Source organism: Pseudorca crassidens, chromosome 3 (genome assembly GCF_039906515.1).
Source record: "Pseudorca crassidens isolate mPseCra1 chromosome 3, mPseCra1.hap1, whole genome shotgun sequence".
Lineage (NCBI taxonomy): Eukaryota > Metazoa > Chordata > Mammalia > Artiodactyla > Delphinidae > Pseudorca > Pseudorca crassidens.
In genome coordinates, this window is record NC_090298.1 from 165,536,253 (window position 1) to 165,556,489 (window position 20,237).

At 59.5% G+C, this 20,237-nt stretch overlaps 4 protein-coding genes across 13 annotated transcripts; 2 read left to right on the forward strand and 2 right to left on the reverse strand.

The window, feature by feature from the left end:
• Positions 1–2: 2 nt before the first annotated feature.
• Positions 3–4,606, forward strand: FDX2 (ferredoxin 2). Of its 9 annotated transcripts, none has more exons than XM_067733807.1 (6): positions 3–387; positions 475–529; positions 738–780; positions 1,109–1,231; positions 3,892–3,979; positions 4,178–4,606. In XM_067733807.1, exons 1-6 carry the CDS (start codon positions 146–148, stop codon positions 4,332–4,334), a joined length of 708 nt encoding a protein of 235 aa, XP_067589908.1. In that variant the 5' UTR covers positions 3–145; the 3' UTR covers positions 4,335–4,606. The 9 variants fall into 9 exon arrangements, 8 of the variants coding, with proteins under 8 accessions (XP_067589908.1, XP_067589911.1, XP_067589909.1 ...); XM_067733808.1 differs by having other exon boundaries at positions 88–387; positions 738–844; XM_067733809.1 differs by having other exon boundaries at positions 88–387; positions 1,141–1,231.
• Positions 4,607–4,716: 110 nt separating this feature from the next.
• Positions 4,717–7,724, forward strand: ZGLP1 (zinc finger GATA like protein 1). Its single transcript, XM_067733816.1, has 5 exons — positions 4,717–5,230; positions 5,479–5,853; positions 6,650–6,735; positions 7,087–7,180; positions 7,347–7,724. The coding sequence occupies exons 1-5, from the start codon at positions 5,094–5,096 to the stop codon at positions 7,474–7,476; spliced, it is 822 nt and encodes a 273-aa protein (XP_067589917.1). The 5' UTR covers positions 4,717–5,093; the 3' UTR covers positions 7,477–7,724.
• A 2,856-nt stretch (positions 7,725–10,580) lies between these two features.
• Positions 10,581–17,447, reverse strand: ICAM5 (intercellular adhesion molecule 5). Of its 2 annotated transcripts, none has more exons than XM_067733818.1 (11): positions 17,113–17,447; positions 15,910–16,179; positions 15,407–15,727; positions 14,898–15,185; positions 14,249–14,389; positions 13,879–14,127; positions 13,147–13,389; positions 12,790–13,068; positions 12,449–12,688; positions 11,774–12,040; positions 10,581–11,019 (listed from the first exon to the last, which is right to left on the reverse strand). In XM_067733818.1, exons 1-11 carry the CDS (start codon positions 17,192–17,194, stop codon positions 10,745–10,747), a joined length of 2,655 nt encoding a protein of 884 aa, XP_067589919.1. In that variant the 5' UTR covers positions 17,195–17,447; the 3' UTR covers positions 10,581–10,744. The 2 variants fall into 2 exon arrangements, with proteins under 2 accessions (XP_067589919.1, XP_067589918.1); XM_067733817.1 differs by having other exon boundaries at positions 14,249–14,503; positions 17,113–17,445.
• An 817-nt stretch (positions 17,448–18,264) lies between these two features.
• On the reverse strand, positions 18,265–20,172 carry ICAM4 (intercellular adhesion molecule 4 (Landsteiner-Wiener blood group)). Its single transcript, XM_067733820.1, has 3 exons — positions 19,519–20,172; positions 19,095–19,400; positions 18,265–18,971 (listed from the first exon to the last, which is right to left on the reverse strand). Exons 1-3 carry the CDS (start codon positions 20,096–20,098, stop codon positions 18,853–18,855), a joined length of 1,005 nt encoding a protein of 334 aa, XP_067589921.1. The 5' UTR covers positions 20,099–20,172; the 3' UTR covers positions 18,265–18,852.
• Between the last annotated feature and the right edge of the window lie 65 nt (positions 20,173–20,237).

Sequence of the window (20,237 nt, forward strand, 5' to 3'; positions counted from 1 at the left end):
GACCTGGCTGGTTCTTGGGATAACAGTGGGCCTGGTGGGAGGTCTGGGAAAGCCCTGCAGGTCTTGGTGCAGCCGAGCCTGCCCGGCTCCTCACTCTGGCAAGCCTCCTCCTGGACTCACTTCTGTCGCACGCCCCCACGCAAAAATGTCGGCGCTTATGTTCGGGCAATTACGGGCCCATCTCTCTCGCGTGCGCCACGGCGCATACTTAGTCTCTGGGTCACATGATGCCTGTCATGGCCGCCTCCGTGGCCTGGGGAGGCGTGAATGCTGGGTTCCTACTGCGAGCGGCCAGGGGTGCCTGGTGGTGCCGACCCGGGGGCTTTTGGGGGTCCGGGGAGGCGGCGGCGGCGGCGCCTGCGACAGCCAAGAAGTTCCGGGCGACAGGTACCTGGGGCGCTCCGGACGGGCAGCGTTAACCTATTGGACGCCGGCCGAGCGCGGCATGGCTGCTCACCCAACCGTGTTTTCTAGGCTCGCGCCCGGCGGGGGAGGAAGAAGCCGGCGGCCCCGAGCGGCCCGGGGACGTGTGAGTTTGGGGGCCAGGTCCCCCATTACTAATTTCACGAGGTTTCTCCGGTCCTCACCTAGCCCTACAGCCTCATCCCTGGGTCCCCCTTCTGTATCACCCTAATCCCCTGTCCATCAAGCCCCAAACGCGACTCCCTAATCCTAGATTACACCTGGTCCCTGTGCCCATCATCCAGTTCGTCATCTGCACCCCGATCTGTCCTCAGGGTGAACGTGGTGTTCGTAGACCGGTCAGGCCAACGGATTCCGGTGAGCGGCAGAGTCGGGGACAATGTTCTCTACCTGGCCCAGCGCCATGGGGTGGATCTGGAAGGTGGGAGCCGGGCACAGGGAACTGGGGAGGCCCGTATTCATTCGTTAAAAAAACCCCATAAGTCAGATATGATTCTCCACTACTTAACCCTGCATGGCTTCCCACCAAACATGGGTAAACTTCAGACTCCTCACCACAGTCTCATTCCCTGCCTCTTAACCTTCATTCATTCAGCAGTTATTTATTGAGCATTTGCTAGAGGTTACTAAAACTCCTGCCCTCCAGGAGCTTGTATTCTCTTCCTTTTTCCTCCCTCTCTTCTAGCCACACTGGCTTTCTTGCTCTTCTTCAAACAGCCCAGTTCATGCCTGCTTCAAGGCCTTCGCATTTGCCGTTCCATCAGAAGTGCTTTCCCACCAGATCTTCTGGCTCCTTCTCATCCTTCAGGTCCCGATGTAAATGTCATCTTCCTGACAGTCTTGTCCCCCTCGGTCCAACTAAAGTCCCCATGCCCCGATAACTGTCATCTCAGTGTGTTTTATTCTCTGCGTAGCACTTCTCATTGTTTTGTTTCCTTCTTAGTCATCTCTCCCCAGAATCAGATCAGAAACCCTGTTTGCCTTGTTCACACTTATTTGTTGCCTGTCATGGTATTTAGATGTAACAGGTATTAAATCAGTATTTGTTAGAGGAAATACAATAATAGCAGACATTACTTTAAGCTTGTTAACACATATTAACTGATTGAATCTATTCCGTGAAAACTTTATGCAGGAGGGGAGAATATTATCCTATCTTATAGGTGAGGAAACTGAGCCTTAGGTTGAGCAGACCTGGTCCAAGTTCAAGTAAGTGGCAAAACTAGATTCAAGCAAACCCAGCCTATTTTAGCCACTAATCTGTGCTGCTCTTCTATGAATATTGAACACTTACTGTGTGCCAGGTAGCAATGTAAAAAACAGATAAGGCCCGTGTCATTTCACACCAATTTCAACCTAATAGGGACAATAATCCCATGCATAAACATGTAATTATATCATGAGCAACTGGGAAGAGCAGTCTTTTAAAAAGTGTACAGGGGGCTTCCCTGGTGGCGCAGTGGTTGGGGATCCGCCTGCCGATGCAGGGGACGGGGGTTCATGCCCCGGTCTGGGAGGATCCCACATGCCGCGGAGCGGCTGGGCCCGTGAGCCATGGCTGCTGGGCCTGCGCGTCCAGAGCCTGTGCTCCGCAACGGGAGAGGCCACAGCAGTGAGAGGCCCGCGTACCGCAAAAGCAAAAGCAAAAACGAAAACAAAAACAAACAAACAAACAAAAAGTGTACAGGGTTAGCTGTTGGGTATATGTAATAGGGAGCTGATTTAATCATTAGACGGGGAGAGTTGTAGGAATGTGTGTGTGGGGCGTGGGGGTCATAGCAAACCTACCTAAAGTTCTGTTCTGGAATCCAGTGATTGGCAGTTCATGACAGAGATTAGAACATGAGTTTTCAAGGCAAGTGCGCTGTGTTCAGATTTTGCTGTTGCCAACTGTGTGACCGTGAGCAAGGTCCTTAGCATCTCTTGGCCTCATCTATAAAATGGGATAATTTAGTTCCTATCTCACCAGATTGCTGTGAGGATTAAACAGATCTCATGTGTAGTGTGTAGTACCTGGCATATAGTTGGTGTGCAGTGAGTAGTTGGGACGATTACATTAGATAATCTGTCTCATGGGGTAAGGACGCTAACGAGTTGGGAAAGAGGGCTGAGGAAGAGATGCCTGGGAACTACTGGCAGTTTCGAGGCCCAGACAGTTTCTTCCCCAGAGACTGGAAGGGTGGGCAAATTAGTCACCGTAGCCCACAGGGATGGTCTGCTGGTTCAGGAGGCTGCCTTGCAGCACCACCCTTATTGTCTGACATGTCCGGAAGTGAAAAGAGAATTCTGTCCCGTTCACTTATAACAAGTATCTCTCGAGCATCTACAACCTGCCAGGCTCAGTGCTGAGTACAGAGAGAAGAGGGCAGGTTGACAGAGCACAGGTAAACCCAGAAATTATGATGGTAATTTCACACTGTGATAAATACTGTCCAGAAATTATTTAAGAGATAACAAGGGTCAGGGGAAGGACAAGAAATGGGGCACTTGGAGGACAGTTGAGTCCCCAAAGACAACAAGGACGTAGCCATGGAAGGAGTGGAGAGAAGAGCATTCCAGATCAAGAGTATGGAAGATGCAGAGGTCCGGTGGTGGGGATGAGCTTGGCATGGAGGAGTTGAGTGAGGGGGCCGGTGTGGCTGAAGTGGGTGAGTGTGGGGGTGGGAGCATCTCAAGGACTGAGTGGAGGGGTTTGGGTTTTATTCTAGCTATAAAAACCCTTTGGGGGGGAAAAAAGAAAAAAACCTTTGGAAGGCTTTAGGCCAGGAGGAACATTATTTCGGAGCACAGTTCCCAGTGATCAATCAGAAGGTTGGGAACGTGTCCAGGGGCAAGCAGGAAATCCCAGACTCCCCATCTTCCAACCCTTATTCCCTAACCCCTTCCCCTGCTGCAGCATTAGATGCTGAGTGAGCCGGTCCCTCCTTCAGCAGCAGCAGGGAAGTCCAGCACAGTGGCAGGGTCGCAGCAAGGGCCCACAGGCTACAGGAAACCTGCCTGGCCTGTCCCCTCTCAGCTACACTGAAGTCAGGTCCACGCTCATTAACGATTCCAGGTATCCAGCCTGGTCCTCAGCCTGCTGGGGAGTTTGGGGGAAACCCTGGGCGTCCTTTTGCAAAAACTATGTGCAGGTCAGGAACAGCCAGCTAAGTCAATGACAGGGTGGGTGGAGGGTGCCCACAGTGGGCGTGCAGGCCCGGGAGGGAGAAATGAGGGTCGAGTGGTGAAACGAAGGGATTCTTGGGAATTCCCTGGTGGTCCAGCGGTTAAGACTTGGCTCTCACTGCCGTGGACCTGGGTTTGATCCCTGGTCGGGGAAATAAGATCCCCAATCCATGTGGTGTGGCCAAAAAATAAAAATAAAATAATAATAATAAAGAAACAAAGGGATTCTCCTTTATGTCCTTCACTGAATGGCACCTGCCTGACCACTCCCCTTACCAATGCTCCCTCACTTGCTGTCCCCAGGAGCCTGTGAAGCCTCCCTGGCGTGCTCCACCTGCCACGTGTATGTGAGCGAGGACCACCTGGACCTTCTGCCTCCTCCTGACGAGAGGTGAGCAGGGGGGCCCCTCCCAGCTCTGAGCTGCAGGGCTTGGTTGCTGAGCCTTGGCGTTCCGGGTGTCCAGAGTTCCACCCCGTCAGCAGCAGAGGGCAGCCCCAGCTTTTCTCCCTGCTCCTGCTGCTGGCAGGAGAGCTTCCTTTCTGGCCACTCCCCCAGACCCATTAATAATCGCTGCCCCCCTTGCTCCAGGGAGGACGACATGCTGGACATGGCCCCCCTCCTCCAAGAGAACTCCCGGCTGGGCTGCCAGATTGTGCTGACACCTGAGCTGGAAGGGGCTGAATTCACCCTGCCCAAGATCACCAGGAACTTCTACGTGGACGGCCACGTCCCCAAGCCCCACTGACTCACGCAGCTGGATGGTCCCAGACACTCACGGCCCCAGGGCCAGGACTGGAGGAATAGCCAAGTTGCCAGCCCCGCCCAGAGCACGGGACAGGCCCGGGAGAGATGGCGGAAGCAACCGGAAGGCCAGAACGCGTGCTTCAGAGAGATCCCGCGTCCAGGCTCTGGTGGGGACAGGGCCCCTGTTGGGTCAGCCTCCCCCAAACCCCTGAAAATGGGGGTGTGGATAGGGGTGGAACCTAATCGGAGAGATAATAAAACCGGCTCACAGACTTCCGGCATCTTGAGTGTCCTTGCGGGGGGTGCGGGTGGGAGTACAGGCCCTGGGGTCTACAACTGCAACTTCCAGGCCTCCAGCTTTCCCCTCCCACGGTGGTGATGGGCCAGCGGGAAACTGAGAAAGAGGCCTCATAGTGAGGGCCCGCGAGCCTGAGGATCAGCGTGGCAAGGCCCCGCCCCTCAGCCGCGGAAGGATTTGGAGGGGTCCAGGCTGCTCTTGGCCGAAAGGGGTGATCAGGCCACCTAAGCAGGGTCGGAAGGGAGAGAGGACGGAGGCTGGCCTGAGGGTGGAGGCTTCGAAGCCCGTGCCCAATATCGCAGGTCAGAGGCGCCCGATCCCACTGGCCCCGCCCCCCTCAGGTGGAGCTCCTTGCACCCAGGGCCAGAAGCGCCCCCGCCCCAAGCAGGTGGGGCTCATCGGGTGGGCCCGGCGTGGGCGGGGCCGGGCGAGATTTGGGAAGTGGGTAAGGGCTGGGGCACAATGGAGGCCGAGCCAGCCCCGGACTTGTCGATGCTTCGAGAGCTGCTGGCGCCGCCCTGTCTGGACCCCGAACCGCCCCCGGAACTCGCTACCCAGCAGGCACCAAAGACCCCAGGATGCCTCAGACCCAGTGGCAGGTGCGTTAAGGAGCGGCCCTTCCCCCAACCTGGCCCAGTGGTCAAGGGATCATGACCTCTGGTTCCTGGGGTTACTCAGGGGTCAAAATGTTAGTTCCTGGTACTTACAAGGAAGAGGTCCCGGTCCCCAGGGATACTTGGAGTCATATGGGGGTCAGAGGCTATACAGTTCTTCTTGCCCCCTGTGCCTGAGACTCATGTAGGTACCGCCCAGGGAGTGGGGTGACCGCACTGCCCCTTGTCCCCAGGTCCTTCTGGCCTGCACACCAGGACTCGGTCACCGCCCTTCACTTCCTCCAAGAGACAGCAGAGGGGCTGGCCCAGCCCGCCACCTGGGACACTCAGGCCCTAGGGCCCTGCTGGGAGCCGAAGGCCCTGGAGACTCTGGGAGCCCTACCTCTGGCCAAGGATACCAAGAACATGCTGACCCCAGTCAGCCAGCAGAGCCGCAGCCTGGGGCCCCGAGTGGCTCCCCCGGCCTCTTCAGCCCAGCCACAGAGGAGACCCCGGAAGCAGTCGAACCCCCAGCGGGGCGCCGAGAAAGTGGACCCCCAGTTCGAGGGGGTGACCCTGAAGTTTCAGATAAAGCCAGATTCCAGCCTACAGATCATACCCACCTACAGGTAGGGGCTGACCTGAGCAAGGGCATCCTTTATGCAAGTAACAGTGGTAACAGTGCAGAGGCCCGGGGGCAGGTGCTCCCAGGAATGCCGTCATGGACTCCCACCTCAGCCCTGCCCTACAAATGGCCCCATCTCTGAGCGAGACCTCAGGCTGGTGTCAGTCCCTGTCCCTGCTGTTATGAGCCAGTCACAGCCAGGTCTGAGCCTGGGTCTCCTCTTAAGAGGCCTGACCATACCCGGGGCTGCTGCTTCTGTTAGTTTTTCCAGCAATGATAATAGCTACCGTTTGTCAGACATGACAACAGTCATAGAGGTAACAGGTAGCACTTGGTGTGTATGGGCTCGCTGAACCCCGTGAGGCCCACTTTACAGATGCAGAAACTAAGGCGCAGAGGATGAGATCTCTTGTCCTTGGTCACATGGCAAAGAGGTGGGAGAGCTGAGCTTTCAACCTGGCAGGCTGGGGAATTCCCTGGCAGTCCAGTGGTTAAGACGTGGACTTTCACTGCCGTGGGCCGGGGTTCCATCCACAGTCGGGGAACTAAATTCCCACAAGCCGCTGGTTGCAGCCAAAAAAAAAAAAAGCAAAACAAAACAAAAACAAACCTGGCAGGCTGGCCCCAGGCTTACTGTCTTTTCAAATGGTTATGTCTGTGATATTAATGAGGTGCAAGGCCAGGACTTTCAGACATCAGATGCCTCCTTGGGGGTTGCCTGATCGTAAATCTTCCATTGGGGGCTATCTGGGACAGCATACAGACAGACCCTCGGTGCTAACACCTTGTCTACTCCCCAGCCTGGCCTGCAGCACCCGCTCTCAGGGTCCCCCACCAGGCCCTGCCAGAGTCCCAGAGACCAACGCAAGAGGCAGCGAGGCTCTGGGTGAGTCCTGGAGACTTGAGAGCTATAAATACTTGGGGGGGGTACAGTTTCATTTCTTCCTTGTCTTTCTCCCCATCCCGCTTCCCTATTTAGACCCATCCAGGAGTCTCAGCATCCCCCTCCACTCAGGCTGAGTCACCCACGCCCCCGGCTTCTTCCTCTGCTGAGCTTTGCCATCTGTCTCCCTTCTTGGCTTTCCCTCTGTCTTAGATCTGGCAACACCGGGGCTGGCCCGGAGCTGGGTGGGGCCTTCACAGAGACCCCACCCCCCCAAAATGCCCATCCCACACAGGCCTCCTGAGCTCGGACTCTTGGCCTCTGACCCTTGCCCTTTGGCCTCTTCCCTTTCAGGGCCCCGACGCTGTGCTTCCTGTAGGACCCAGAGGACCCCACTCTGGAGAGATGCCGAAGATGGGACCCCCCTCTGCAACGCCTGTGGTATCAGGTCCTCAGAATGGAGGAGGGATTTGGGGTGGGGTCTTCGCATCAGTCCATGCTTAGCCGGTGTGGGGTTTGCGGAAGAGGAAACACCCACCTCTTGGGGAACGGGGCTCACCCGTGGTGATTTCTGGGCCCCTGCTGAATGTTGGTTTCTTGCACTCCCATCCCAGGTACAAGAAATATGGTACCCGGTGCTCCAGCTGCTGGCTGGTGCCCAGGAAAAGTGTCCAGCCCAAGAGGCTGTGTGGCAGATGTGGGGTGTTGCTGGGTCCCCACCCAGTCCCAACTCAGGAAGGGTAAGCCTTTCCTCACCCAGCCGAGCCTGTCCTGCCTCAGTTTCTCCAGGGGAAGAATGGGCTGAAGGCCTCCTAGGGGAAAGAACTTGGGTCTTGAGGGGTGCAGCCTGCCTCCTCTCTGCCCCCTCCCCATTCAGAGACACCAGGTGGAAGACCCAGGCCTCAGGCCCCAGAGCTCCTGGCTCACGGGGTCACTGGCCCCCTCCTTGGCCCCTGCTTCAGCCAGGCTTGGCTGAGAACCTCACCCCCTCAGGAAATGCTCGTGGCTGTGAAACTCATATTGTTAATAGCAGTGACAATAAAGAGCAAAACTTCTCAGATAAAGGGCACTGTGACTTTGGGATCCCACCTTGCGCGCTCTCCCCCGCCTCTCCCCTGGCCCAGGAATGTGGGGAAGGGGTTTTCTCGGTGGGGTTCTGAGGGACACACACAGTCGTGTAGACAGGCACCACCTGGGAATTAGCCCCATTCATTACAGCACCCCATACAGGGCGACAGCCACCACATGCAGAGACAGACAACACGTTCAGAAAGATACACACAGTGGGACATCCCCGGGGGTCCAGTGGTTAAGACTCCCCGCTTCCACTGTAGGGGGCACAGGTTCAATCCCTGGTCAGGGAACTAAGATCCCACATGCCTTGCGGCACGGCCAGAGACGCATCAGCAGACACATATGTGCTGACAATCACGAGACAGACCACACACAAGACAGCAAGACATTGACAGACGCACATCCACCAATAGACACACGTGTTGATGTACACACAGGACACATACACATGCACGATACAGACACACATGAAAGAAACATAGGTGGCACAAGTTGGCCCACAGTGATACACACACAAGTGGGCCCTGTATCTGGCAGCTCCACCCTTGCCTAGAGAATGTCTCCATCCTGCATCCTTTCACACACCAGTCCCTACTGTGTCCCCTCCTCCCTTTCAAGATCTCTCTAACCCCACCAAAGTGTGTCCCCAACCTGAAGCCAAAAGCCACATGGGAGACGCTGAGCTCTACCCCTGTTGCCAGGACACACAGGCCACCACTACTCACTGGGAGGGAGGGAGGGAGGAGGTGGGTATCAAGGGTGGGTGAGATGCAGAGTGGGCAGGAGTGGTCCCTGCTGTGAGGGGTGAGTGAGGCCTGCAGGTCCACTGGCCCTGGGAAGGCGAGCCCCTCTGAGACCCCCTTTGACTCTCCTGAGTGAGCCTGTGGGGAAGGCTTGGGTCCAGATTCCTCAGCCCTCGGATCCCTGACTCATTCAGTACCCCCCTTGCTTGGCTCAAAACACCCTCCCCCAGGTCTCCCGTAGCTGCTGCCTTTCGCATCACTGGAGTGGGGGTGGGCTCTGCCCCAACACCACATCTTCAGAGACCCCTTCCTTGACCCCCCCCCCAGCCTAAAATGGACACCCCCCCTCCCACCCCACGTCAGGCTCTAGTTCAGCTCTTTGCTCATCTCTCTCTTAGAACCTACCAGAAGTTTCACCTCGCTACTGGTCCAGGGTTATTTCATTCACATTCATCTCCCCTACTGGACCATGACTTCAGAGGTCCAAGGTCACCACCTCTCTGTTCTTGACCGTGATATGCCCCCCCACCACCACCACCAGTGCCCAGCATGGAGAAGCTCTTCGGGGAGAGACACAGCACACGAGGGTCTCAGACTGTGTGTCTACAAACCCCTGGCTGTTTTTATCGACGTAGTCAACATTTATTGACCAACTACTGTGTGCCAGGTCCCAATGAGGCACTCAGTTATGAATGGAACAGAGATCCCTAGCAAAGCCAATATTCGAGAGTGACAGTAAACAGGTATTCAGTAAGTATCTAATAGAATGTCAAGTAGTGATCATGCTACAGAGAAAATAAAGTATGTAAGGAGGTGAGGAGTTGGGCTGCTACCGTGTTCTCAGGGAAAGCCTCTCTGAGCAGGTGTGACCTTTGTGTAGAGACCTGACAGTAAGGAACTAGCTGGGAATTCCCTGGCGGTCCAGGGGTTAGGAATCTGCGCTTCCACTGCGGGGGGCACGGGTTCGATCCCTGGTCAGGGAACTAAGATCCCACATGCTGGCAGTGCGGCCAGAAGAAACAAAGGAACTATTTGAAATGAGGACACCTGGGGCAGAGGTAATGGCAAGAGCAAAGACCCTGTGGCAGGCAGGAGTTTGGGATTCACGGAACCTCAAGGATGCGGGTGGGCAAGGAGAGAGGTGATGGGGGCCGGACAGCAGGGGCTGCACCACGTTTGGGCCTCGTGGCCTTTTGTACCTGGCACCCGGCACTGGCTTAGCCTCTAGTGCCCCAGTTTCCTGCTCTCACTTTTGCTCCCGAAATGTTTGTGGGGGGCAGCCGGTGGAGCTGGAGCAGTCCAGGCCCGCTTCCTTCTGGCAGCTCTGTGTTCCTGCTTTTGAGGGAGGAGGAAACGGGGGGTGGAGGAGGCCCAGCTGTTCTCTCCTTCTGCTGTGGGGGGTGAGGGGGTTGACTGGTGGTGAGCAGGGGGCGGGGATGTGGCTGATACCCTATGTGTCTCTTCCGAATCGTGATGGGCCAAGTCGAAAGGCAGCTTGTGGGTAAACTGAGGCACCGCGGATGGACACAGGAGGGAGGAGGCCTTGAGGGTGGGGCAGGGGTGCACCCTGTAATAGGAGGGACATCGCAGCGGCTGACACTCGGAGCTGCAGCTTCCTTTACCCATCCCTGCAAGGCCTCAGGGCTGGGGCGATGCCCAGACCCCTGGGAAAGGCCTCCACCCATCCAGGGAAGGCAGCCTCAGCTCCTCCTGGAAGCAGGCCTGGGGGAAGCACCCAGCTCCCACCCCCAACATTAGCCGGATTAGAGGGCAGCGCTGGGCGGAAGAGATAAGCATAGAGAGGGAGGAAGGAGCCAGGTCCCCACCCCCGCCCAAGGGTCCAGGGAGAACACGAAACAGGGCACGGAGAGCGCAAACTCCCGGTCACATCGCGAAATGGCGGCTTGGACTGTGCCTGACACGTAGTAGGCCCTCAAAAGCAAAAATGGTTTTTTGAATAAACACCCACAGGGTTGGGATTCGAACCCTGCGTTGCTTCTGCATCGCGGACTGAAACAGATGGAGCCGAAGTCCTTTATAAAAACTTTATTGGGGAAGGGGGGTAGAAAATGGGGGGTGACGCCCCTGGAATTGAATTAAATAAATAAATAAATAAATAAATAAATAGAACAATAAATAAGCCCCCGTGTGAGTCTGGGGGGCGTCCCCCGGCCCGCGGGGAGAGGGGAGCAGGCTCACGCTGACGTCAGCTGGATGGCAAAGACCTCGCCCCCCGCCGGCGCCTCTGCGGTGCCCGCAGCTTCAGTTGCACCTTCGGCGCCCCCGCCCCCGCCGGCGCCGGCACCCGCGCCGTTGAGACACACGGCCTCACCCGAGCTCTCAGCCTCCTGCACATTATATTCGCCCTTCTTGCAGGCGGTGGACTGCACGTAGAAGGCCAGGCCGGCTCCCGCGGCCAGCAGCGCCGCGCCCCCAGCCGCGCCGCTCACAGCGACCCATAGCCACGGACCTGCGGAGTGCGGACGCTCGAAGAAGGTGGTCGAGCTCCCCCCACCCATCCAACACACCAAGCCCGGGCCACTTCTGCCCCTCCCCACAGGCATGAGGTCAGTTCTCACGTGCCTGGCAGGGAGCCCCAGGGAACCCAGCCTTGGAGGAAAGGAGAGACCCCAGTAAGGCCACCTCCAGCTCGGGTGAGGCCCTAGACCCATTTTATGGGCCACCCCATCACAGGGAGGATTTAAGCCCCTAGCCCCAGAGATACCCAGGAAGTCAAGCAACTCTCCTCACCCTCAAAAGGATGGTGGGGCGGGGGGGAACCCAGTCATTCCTCCACCCCAGAAAGACCCCAGCCCCAGAGATACGCGAAGCGGCAGCAGGATCCTGCTGGGTTCCCACCACTATCCTCTGCCTCTGTCCCTCTCCAGACCCCCTTCTCCACAGCCGCACGCTGGAAGGTGAATTGGATCAAGGCTTCACCACGCAGAACCCACCCAAAGTTAAGTCCCTCCTCACAGCAGTCACAGCCCCGAAGGTTCCCTTCCCTTGGGCTCGTCAGCTCCCTCTCCTTCCACTTGCCACCCCCACTGCGCCATCAAAGCCCCACCCGCCAGGGCGCCCCTAATTTCCACCCCGGCTCACTTCTGTCTCATCTGTGGGGACTGAGAGGGAGGCAGGGACGGGGTCAAGAGTCCCAAGGCGCGGGTCACAGCCCCCTGTAGATCCCTCGCCCAGGCCTCCCCCCCCCACCAGCTGCTACTTACCAGCCACGCGCACGGTGATGCGCCGGGTGTGGCGCCCATGCGCGTTGGTGGCTGCGCACTCATACTCGCCGCCGTGGCTGCCCATAGCGCCCGCCACGCTCAGCGTGCTGTTGTTGCTTGACAGGCCGATGTTCAGCGCCCCTGGGGGCGCACGCCAGCTGATCTGGGCTGGGGGCCAAGCCTCCGCTCGGCAGGTCAGCGTGAAGTTCCCTCCTGGCCGCACGCCTCCTGGAGGCGAGGCAGCCAGCTCGGCCACGACGGGGCGGTCTACAGGGGACAGGAGGTTGAAGGGGCCAGCCGCTGACCGAGAGCCCCCTTCTGAGACTGTCCCTCTTGAGATGAGCAGGCAAAGATCCTGCCTCACTTCAGAGCCCCATCCCCCTACAACTGGACTGCTGTCGGGGCTAAAATCCTGAGCCCTGCTTCACTGAATGGAAGGAGGTGGGGACCCACGCCAGGGCCCTTCAGACCCAGAACTTGAGGGGGCGGGGGCGGGCTCGGGCTCTTGTTCCCTAGAGTTTTCATTACCCTTAACATTTCATGTTAAGGCCAGGATTCCTTGTCCCCAGAAATGGGACTGGGGAGGTGCCCTTGAACTCCCCCGGGGAATCCCACCTCTTTTAGTCACTGTGCCCGAGACCGGATGCCCTCTATCTGGTGCTGCCCGCAACTCACACTCCACGCCCACGGTGACGATCCGGGCGTCAGTGCCGTGCGCGTTGGTGGCCAGGCAGCGGTAGATGCCTGCATCCTGTCGGGACACGCGCAGCCGCTGCGGCCGGGGCGCGCCCTCCCGGGAGCAAAGCACTTGTGGGGAGGGGCGACCCCGGGCGGAGCAGGCCAGCGCAGCAGCGTCGGCGCCTTCCAGCCACGTCTGGTGACTCGGGCAGGTAGATTCATCCATTTGCGGTGGCGCTGCAAAACAGCCATGGGGTGGGGGCGGGGGGGCTCGTTGTTCAGGGAGAAGCCGGGACCTGGAACACCCCCTACTCCCCGCCCGCCTGGGCCTCGCTCACACTCCGCGCTCACGGTGACCATCTTGACCACGGAACCGTGCTGATTGGTGGCGTTGCAGATGTAGGTTCCGGGTGCCAGTTCTCTAGGGATTTGAGGGGCTCTGGGACCAGGGTCTGGGGGTGCCAGCGGCAGCAGCGCCCCCTCGCTGGTGCCTCCGGAGCCAATGCACTCCACGCTCGGCTCTGGCTTCCCATCCACCTCACAGGAAAACAGTTGCCCAGATCCTTCCACCCACGTCCAATTGCTAGGGCAGCTCACCTCCTCAAAACTGGGGCCATCTGGGGGGCAGAGGGACTGGAAGTCAGGACAGGGTGATTCCGACGTACCCCGTCCTGCCCTGTGTTGCCCCCACTCACATTCCACCGTGACGGCTACATTTTTGGCTGCAGACCCTCGAGCATTAGTGGCTTCGCAGCGGTAGGTGCCCGCGTGCTCCCGGACCACACGCAGTGTGCCCTCGACGACCCTGGCTTCCCCAGAGCGCACACAGTTCACGTTGGGTGGTGGGACCCCATGGGCCACACAGCTCAGGGAGGCCTCTGTTCCTTCCAGCCAGGTAATGCGTTCAGGGCAGCCCACACTGTCCAGCGCTGGTGCGTCTAGAGAGGAGGGTGTTGTTGAGTTTTGGGGTTTAGGGACAGGTCTAATGTCCCTAGACCCTTTTTCCCATCCCAGGCGGGTAGGCTACGCTCTGCACAGGGACACCAAAGCAAAGGAGTTTCTCTCCAGTCAAGCCGTGCACTGTTTTGGGACTTCCTGAGCCCTGAAGTGTGCTTTTTTCCTGATTCCTACAAAGTGCCCACAGGACCCTCCCCAGTCTTTAGCTTAAAAATTGTTAGCCGGTTTGGAGCACCCACGTTTCCAAGACTCAGCTCAAACGCCAGGCCCCAGGCTCCTGTGGACACGTCCACCCCCTCCCCTCCATCCTTCTCTAAGATCTTCCCCTAATCCGGCTCACCAGCCTCTTGCCTTTCTCAAAATCCTGCTCAAAGGCACGCCTCAGACCCTGTTTCCACCTTCCTCTGTAGTCAGGCCACCCCTAGACACTGAGAACCAGACAGAGGTGCGCCCTATGCACCTCCACTCACACTCCACCGTCAGAGTCACGTCCTTGACCGCCTGGCCCTGGACGTTGGTTGCGGTGCAGTGGTAAGTTCCAGCGAGCGCGCGAGTGACTGGACCCAGCAGGCCCAGGGCCAGCACCGCCCCGCCGTCGGGCCGCGCACAGTGCACCGAGGGCTCTGGGTTTCCACGGGCCTCGCAGCGCAGCGTCTGCTCAGGCCCCTCCGGCCACGTCCAGCTCCTGGGACAGTCCGAATCGTCCAGCCGGGGGGCGTCTGCGGGCAGGGGCATGGGATACAAGAGGCTAGACGTGGACCGTGGGGAAATCCTCCACTTCCATGACACGGCCAGAGACCAGGCAGGCGGAGGTAGGTGAGAGGTTAAAGGCCAACTCACATAGGACGCGCAGCTCGGCACTCTCGTTCTTTCTCAGGGTCTCCCCGTCAACTTCGAGGGTGGCGTCGCAGAAGAAGCCACGCCTGTCGTCGTTCTCGGTGGCGTTCAGCTGCAGCTGGGCGGGCTGTCCCGGGACCGCGGCTGGAATTCCGTCTAGTGTGACTAGGGCTCGGGCCCCGGCTGCGCAGGTTACTGTCACCATCTTCCCCTCGGGGGCGTTGGGCTCGCTCAGGGTCAGGAGGGGTTCCGGGAAGCCTGGGGACGGGGCATTGGCCGGGAGACCACTGACCATGCCCCTCCTGCGGTTCAAGGCTGCCCCTTATCAGCCCGAACCTTCCCCACTTCAGCCAAACCGTGGGTACCGTGCCCTGCCCCTCGGGCTGTTCAGGCTCCTCTCCCTTCTCGCCCCGCCCCTTTGAGGTGGTCAGGCCACATCTCTAGGGATCCTCGTCGGGTCTGCGACCTTCCCCTTTGGGCAGCTCAGACTCCGCTTCTCCAGCTACTATTGAGTCTTCCATCTGCCCCGCCCCTTCGGGACTCTCGGGCCACGCCCATTCCGATACCAGGGCCCCACCCACTATTTGCCCCGCCTTCGCCTTCCTCTGGCTCCACCCCCGAGCCGCCGAGGCCCCACTTCACTCCCTCTTACTGTAGACAGTCACGTTCTCTTGGGTCTCTCGACTCTCGCCCCCCAGGGTCACGTTGCAGACCAGCTGCCTGGCGCCCTCCTGCTCTGCGCTAGCTGTGGCTGTGGCAGTGGCCATGAGAGCGTCCCCCTCGAGGGTGACATCGGGACTCAGCCTCTGGTCCCCCAGCGCCAGGTAGACCTCAGCCTCCGAGGCTGGAAACAGCCCGTCCATGGCGCAGCTTACGGGTCCTTCTGAGCCCACTTCCAAGAGCCGGGGGGCAGCGAGGCGAGGGGGTTCCGGAGGCAGGGCTGGGAGTAGAAGAACAGAGCTTGAACTTACGTATTGAACGCTCAATATGTTCTAAGCGCTTTACAGGCACTCTATTATGGTATTATCCTCAAGGCACAGAGGGGAAAATAACTTTCCGCTGGTGAGTGTTAGGGTAAGAATTAGAATTCAGATTTCTCTGCCTCCAAGCTTCTTAAACATCGGCCCGACCCCCCTGGGTCCCCTCCTCACACCCACTCACCGAAGGTTCGGAGCTCTCTGGGGGCTGAGCTGTTTTCAAACAGCCCCAGGCCATGCGGCCGAAGGTCCAGCTCCGCACGGCACGAGAAATTGGCCCTATGGTCCTCCCTCCGAGCAAGTACCGTGGCTGTGAGCACCGCACCCCGCGCTCGGGGTGGCTCCCCGGAGAAGCTGCGGCGGATCAGCTCCCGGGCGCCCCGCAACAGGGTCAATGTGAGACTCCCACGAGGCCCAGCGCCGGGGACCCTACAGCTCAGGGTGAAGTTCTCGCCCACTGGCTGCCAGGCAGGCAGCGGCACCAGTTCTACACGATCCGGCCGTTCTGCAACGGGGGAACCACGGCTGTTGGAAATGCCAGGGCTCAGCACGACGTGGCTTGGAACCCAGGGGCCAAGAGGGGGAGGGCGTGCTGATCCAGAGGGTGGGGCCTGTAGGAGAGGACCCCGTTACCCAGGGGGCGGGGCCTGGAAGGGAGGGAAAGTAGCTTGGCCTCTGAGAACTCACGAAAAGTGCGAATGAGCCCGCGAGCCTGCAGTGTGCGTCGCGCGCAGCGGAAGAAGCAGACGGGCTGGGTCTCCGGCTCTCGGATGTCCACCAACTGCCGCGCCAGCCAGCGCAAACCCCTCTGGGTCCCATTCCGGCGCAGCGAGGTCTCCAGGCCACCGCGCTCGGGCCGTGGGCAGTTGGTGCTGCAATTCAGCCACAGCGATCCCCCGCGCTCCACGAGCGCCACGCGGGGCTGTAGGTCCGCCCAGAAAGGCTCTTGCGCGACCACTGCCCGGAGAAACGCGAGCTCAGCCTGGGAGCCACCTCCCCGGGATCTAAGAGCCCCTATGCAGACTCAGGATTCCCAGGGAATGAGCAGAGGCCACAGCCAGGAGTCCCAAGTCCTGCCCAGGTCTCAGGTTTACAAGCGCGCTCCCACGGTCCAGACCTCGAGGGTGTCTCTGGTACATTGCAGCGGAGAGCCCTTCTCTCCAAGGTGCGGATGGAGTGACGGAGAAGAATGGGGGGGAGGGGAGAGATGAGAGGAAACATGGGGTTTTCAACGCACACAGCAATGCTGGGAAGAGGGGACCCTGGGTGGGGGAAGGGAAGCGGACTGGTTCTCACGGTTCTCGCCAGGAGAAGGGGAGACTGGTTGAAGCGAGGGCAAAAGAGAGATGAGGCTGAGTCAAGCGAGGTTAAGGGAGGAGTCCAAACCCGGGTGAAGAGTACGGAAAGAGGACGCGGGGCTGGGCTCATGAAAGGAACCGCGGGAACAGCCGATGGACTCTGTTTCCAGGGCTCCGGGTGGAGCGGGAACAGTGCCTAGGAGTCACGGCAGTTGGTGAGATTTGGGTCTTCGTGGATTTCGAGTGGTGAAGATGCCAGTCCGTGGACCATGGTGCATAGCAGAGGGTTAGGAGGTACCCCGGGAGGGGACAGGGGAGATAATGGAGTCTCCAGAGCTCGAGGCTGGGTGCAGAAGAGCACCCAGGATCTCGAAGAAGGTAGGGTAGAGACCTGAGTGAGCGAGGAGTCCGGAAGCTTGGTGTCCAGTGTGTGTTGTGGGGGAAGAGGGATAGAGAAGAAGGCCCTGGGCTCAAGGTGGGGGCAGAAGCGTGGGAGCGAGGCGAGGGAGGAGCGGGGAGGGGCTTGTGGCCGCTTCTCAGGTCCAGAAACTACGACCCCGCCCTGTCCACCCTGAGCCGGACCGGCTCTTACCTGAGAGACCGAAGAGCCCCAGGCCCAGGGCAGCCCAGAGGCCGAGCAGCGCCCGGTGCAGCCCTGGCGAGGGTCCTGGCATCGCCGCCGCGGGGGAAGCGCAGGAGGCGAGGGGAGCGCGAGCGCTGAGCTGGGCTAGAGGACTGCGCGGCGCGGCGGGTGGGGTGTGGAGGAGGCTGAGTTGCGCTTGGGGATTGGTTTAACGTTGGTAACTTGGTTTCCAAGGAGGGGGCGGCAGCAGAGGCGGCGCGGGGAGGGCGGGAAGGCGAGCGTGCACCAGGCTACCGGCTTTGATGAAGGCGTGCTGGCAGGAGCGAGCGACCCCCAGGGTCTACATGGAGGCCGGCCCCATTGCCCGGAGACTTCTGGGGGCGGCTGCGCACTCCAGCGTCGTCCCCGGCGGCGACGCTGAGGTGGTGGGGATGCAGGGTTGCCCTTCTCAAACCCCCACCCCACCCCTTGCTTAGATGCTATGATAATGAGCTGGACTCCGAGCTCCGCCTCCACATTTAGCCCCTCCCACCAGCCCCCCCCCTTGGAGCGGAGATGGGTTGGGGGCTAGGAGAGATTTGAGACGTGCAGGCTGGGGATGAGAAGGCTCTAGGGGAGGATGTGGGGATGCCTCCCTCACTGATCCTTCCCCTTTTAACCCCTGGGAGCTGAGGGTTACAGCTACGCCTCTAGTCTTTCTCTGGCTCCGCCCCCGCACGCGACAGAAGGGGCGGGGACGAAAGTGACAGCGAGTTGGGAACGTGTGTGCTTGCGCGCAGCGTTCTCGGGCGTCTAAATTAGGGTCGGCTCGGCTCTGGGTCTGTATTTACCCAGCGTTCAGCGGGCACGTGTCTACGCGACTTGTGTGAGCAGGAGCCGCCAAAGAGCGCCTCTGAATCCGCTTTCTGCTCGGCGGGCGGGGCCCTGGACCACGCGGGCCTTGCCAGGCATCCACTGCAGGCCCCGATTCTGCGTCCACGCGAGACCAAGAGACCAACTGTGATACTTTTGACTCCGCATCTGGGTTCCAGGTTTGGACACCCTCCATGTGCTCACCAGGCCCGGTGACTAACAGGACGTTTCCAGGATGCGAATCTGTGACATACACCACCGGCCCCCCCCCACCTCACCATCTGGTTGCTCCTTCCCCGCAGTCAACACATGGGTATCTTTTCTGCGTATCCACGTTCCTCACAAAGTACATTTGACCCAGCCCACCTGTGCTCTCACTCCCAGAACTAATGGTGAACTATGGGGATTAGTTCTCTCCCCACCCCTGCCCTCCAGGAAAGTGCAGGGTCTAAAGGGCGAGGGGGGTAGGAAACTTAACATCCAATCAGAGCTGCTGCGTGGCAGCGCTGGAGCCAATCAGGAGAAGCCAAACCATGAACCAGCCTTCCCACAGCCTAAAGCCCCCCTGGGCCCATGCCTTGCCCCTCTGCACCGCATTGATAATGCCCGCGGGAGAGGTTTTTACTACATCGGCTGGGAATGCGGAGGGAATGGGGCTCCAGCATGGGAGACCAGAGTGAAAAACCTCAGGTGCCCTCAGGGAGACAGGAATTTGGAGAAAATGATAGAGGCAAGGCCAAAAAGAAGACCACTTCAGTCAGAGGAGGTGCACTAATGGGGTACCTTTATGCCCAGGGGCAGAAGCTGGCTGAGGAAGGCTTTATTGATCCAGGCAAGGTTCCCCCAAATGTTCCAGATTCCTTTTTCCTCCAGCTCAGCCAGCATGGACCACTGCCTCTATGCCCGAGACTTCATCGACAGGTACTTTCTCAGGCAGAGGGCCCCCACTACAAGAAGGATCCCCACAAGGGCTGCGATGGAGGTGGAGGCCAAGGCTTTGGACGCAGGACTCCAAGCTGGAGACAAGAGGGGAGAATTAGGAACAGAGCACTTGGAGGTGTGACAACCCGCATGGACATGCTCTGGCTTGGCCCACATAACCCTTCCCCACTCTTCCCAGGGTTATAAGGGTGCCTCACCGAGGACTGGCAGCGTCATGGGTGCCGAGCTACTGAGGACCACCAGGCCATCGAGATTGAGGCGGGCGTAGCAGGTAACGGGCTGCCCGAAGTCACTGGGCCTGGCGCGTAACGCGTAAGTCAGCGTCACGTTGGCCAGATCTCGGCCGGTGAAGCGCTCCAGGCTCTCGGAGTAGATGACCCGGCCACCGCGCCTCAGAATCACCACCAGGAAGCCCACGGGGAACACGTGTGTCACATGGCAGCGCAGAGTGTACTCACTGCCCATTAAGACCGGAGGCTCCAGGATCACGCTGCGTGGCTGTTCTAAAGCAAGAGGGGGCCGCTGGGCAAGGTCCGAGGGCTCCCCCTAGCGCGACTGTCCGTTACCCCCGCTCCGTCCTCCTCCCCGCACCCCAGCCAGGCCTGAGCCCCTGTCCCTCACTGTAGGCGGTAATCCTGGCGGTGGCCCCCCGCGTTTCTCCCGCGCAGGTGACGAAGCAGTGCACATCGGAGCTCCAGGCCCTCACATCCAGCAGCTGGTAGGATACCCAACCGGGCCCACTGAGCGTGTCGCCTCGCCGCAGCTCGGTGCGGAGGCTGGAACCCTCCGGTAGGGGGCAGCTGCTGCTGCAGTTGAGCCACACTGAGCCCCCCGGCGGCACGGCCTTGAGCTCGGGGCTTATGCGCACCCAGAAGGGTGCTGAGGTCTCCGGGGGCGCGGGAAAGGGGCCTCCCGGGCCTTGCGTCCGCGCACTCCGGCGCCTCCGCGCGCTCGCGCCTCGCGGGTAGGAGGGCGACAGCAAAAGCAGCAACAAGAGGAGGAGCAGAGACCCCATGGCAAAAAGCCCGGACTGAGGGGCCCCGCGCCAGGGAGCCAAGGCTGGCTCCGGAGATAAGGAGGCCCGCAGCACCGCCTCTTCAGCCCCACCCCGGGCAGAGAGAGACAGAGGCTCCGGGGGGCCCCGGAGCCCTGCGGTATACACCCCACTCCCGCAGTTTAAGAATGGGATTCTCCACCCCATTCTAAACCAAATGTCATCGTGTTTTTCTGGAGAGGGATCTTTAATTTTCACTAAAGTCTCAAAAGGCCCTAATAAACCCCAGATTTGGATTAGAGCCTGAGGGCTGGACCTTGAACTGGCAGCCTTCTCTTGGGGCAGG

Bases quoted from the DNA above. Each gene is read 5' to 3' on its own strand.
- ZGLP1 (XM_067733816.1), top strand. From the start codon at position 5,094: ATGGAGGCCGAGCCAGCCCCGGACTTGTCGATGCTTCGAGAGCTGCTG. The intron at 5,854-6,649 runs GTAGGGGCTGAC...TCTACTCCCCAG, and splicing joins CAGATCATACCCACCTACAG to CCTGGCCTGCAGCACCCGCT. The intron at 7,181-7,346 runs GTCCTCAGAATG...CTCCCATCCCAG, and splicing joins TGCAACGCCTGTGGTATCAG to GTACAAGAAATATGGTACCC.
- ICAM5 (XM_067733817.1), bottom strand. From the start codon at position 17,194: ATGCCAGGACCCTCGCCAGGGCTGCACCGGGCGCTGCTCGGCCTCTGG. The intron at 16,180-17,112 runs GTAAGAGCCGGT...TTCTCCGGGCAG, and splicing joins GGGGCTCTTCGGTCTCTCAG to TGGTCGCGCAAGAGCCTTTC. The intron at 15,186-15,406 runs GTGAGTGGGTGT...TTCTACTCCCAG, and splicing joins CAGAGAGCTCCGAACCTTCG to CCCTGCCTCCGGAACCCCCT.
- ICAM4 (XM_067733820.1), bottom strand. From the start codon at position 20,098: ATGGGGTGGAGAATCCCATTCTTAAACTGCGGGAGTGGGGTGTATACC. The intron at 19,401-19,518 runs GTGAGGGACAGG...CTCTTGCTTTAG, and splicing joins CGCCAGGATTACCGCCTACA to AACAGCCACGCAGCGTGATC. The intron at 18,972-19,094 runs GTGAGGCACCCT...TCTTGTCTCCAG, and splicing joins CATGACGCTGCCAGTCCTCG to CTTGGAGTCCTGCGTCCAAA.
- FDX2 (XM_067733807.1), top strand. From the start codon at position 146: ATGTCGGCGCTTATGTTCGGGCAATTACGGGCCCATCTCTCTCGCGTG. The intron at 530-737 runs GTGAGTTTGGGG...ATCTGTCCTCAG, and splicing joins CCCGAGCGGCCCGGGGACGT to GGTGAACGTGGTGTTCGTAG. The intron at 1,232-3,891 runs GTCCCGATGTAA...TGCTGTCCCCAG, and splicing joins GGCTCCTTCTCATCCTTCAG to GAGCCTGTGAAGCCTCCCTG.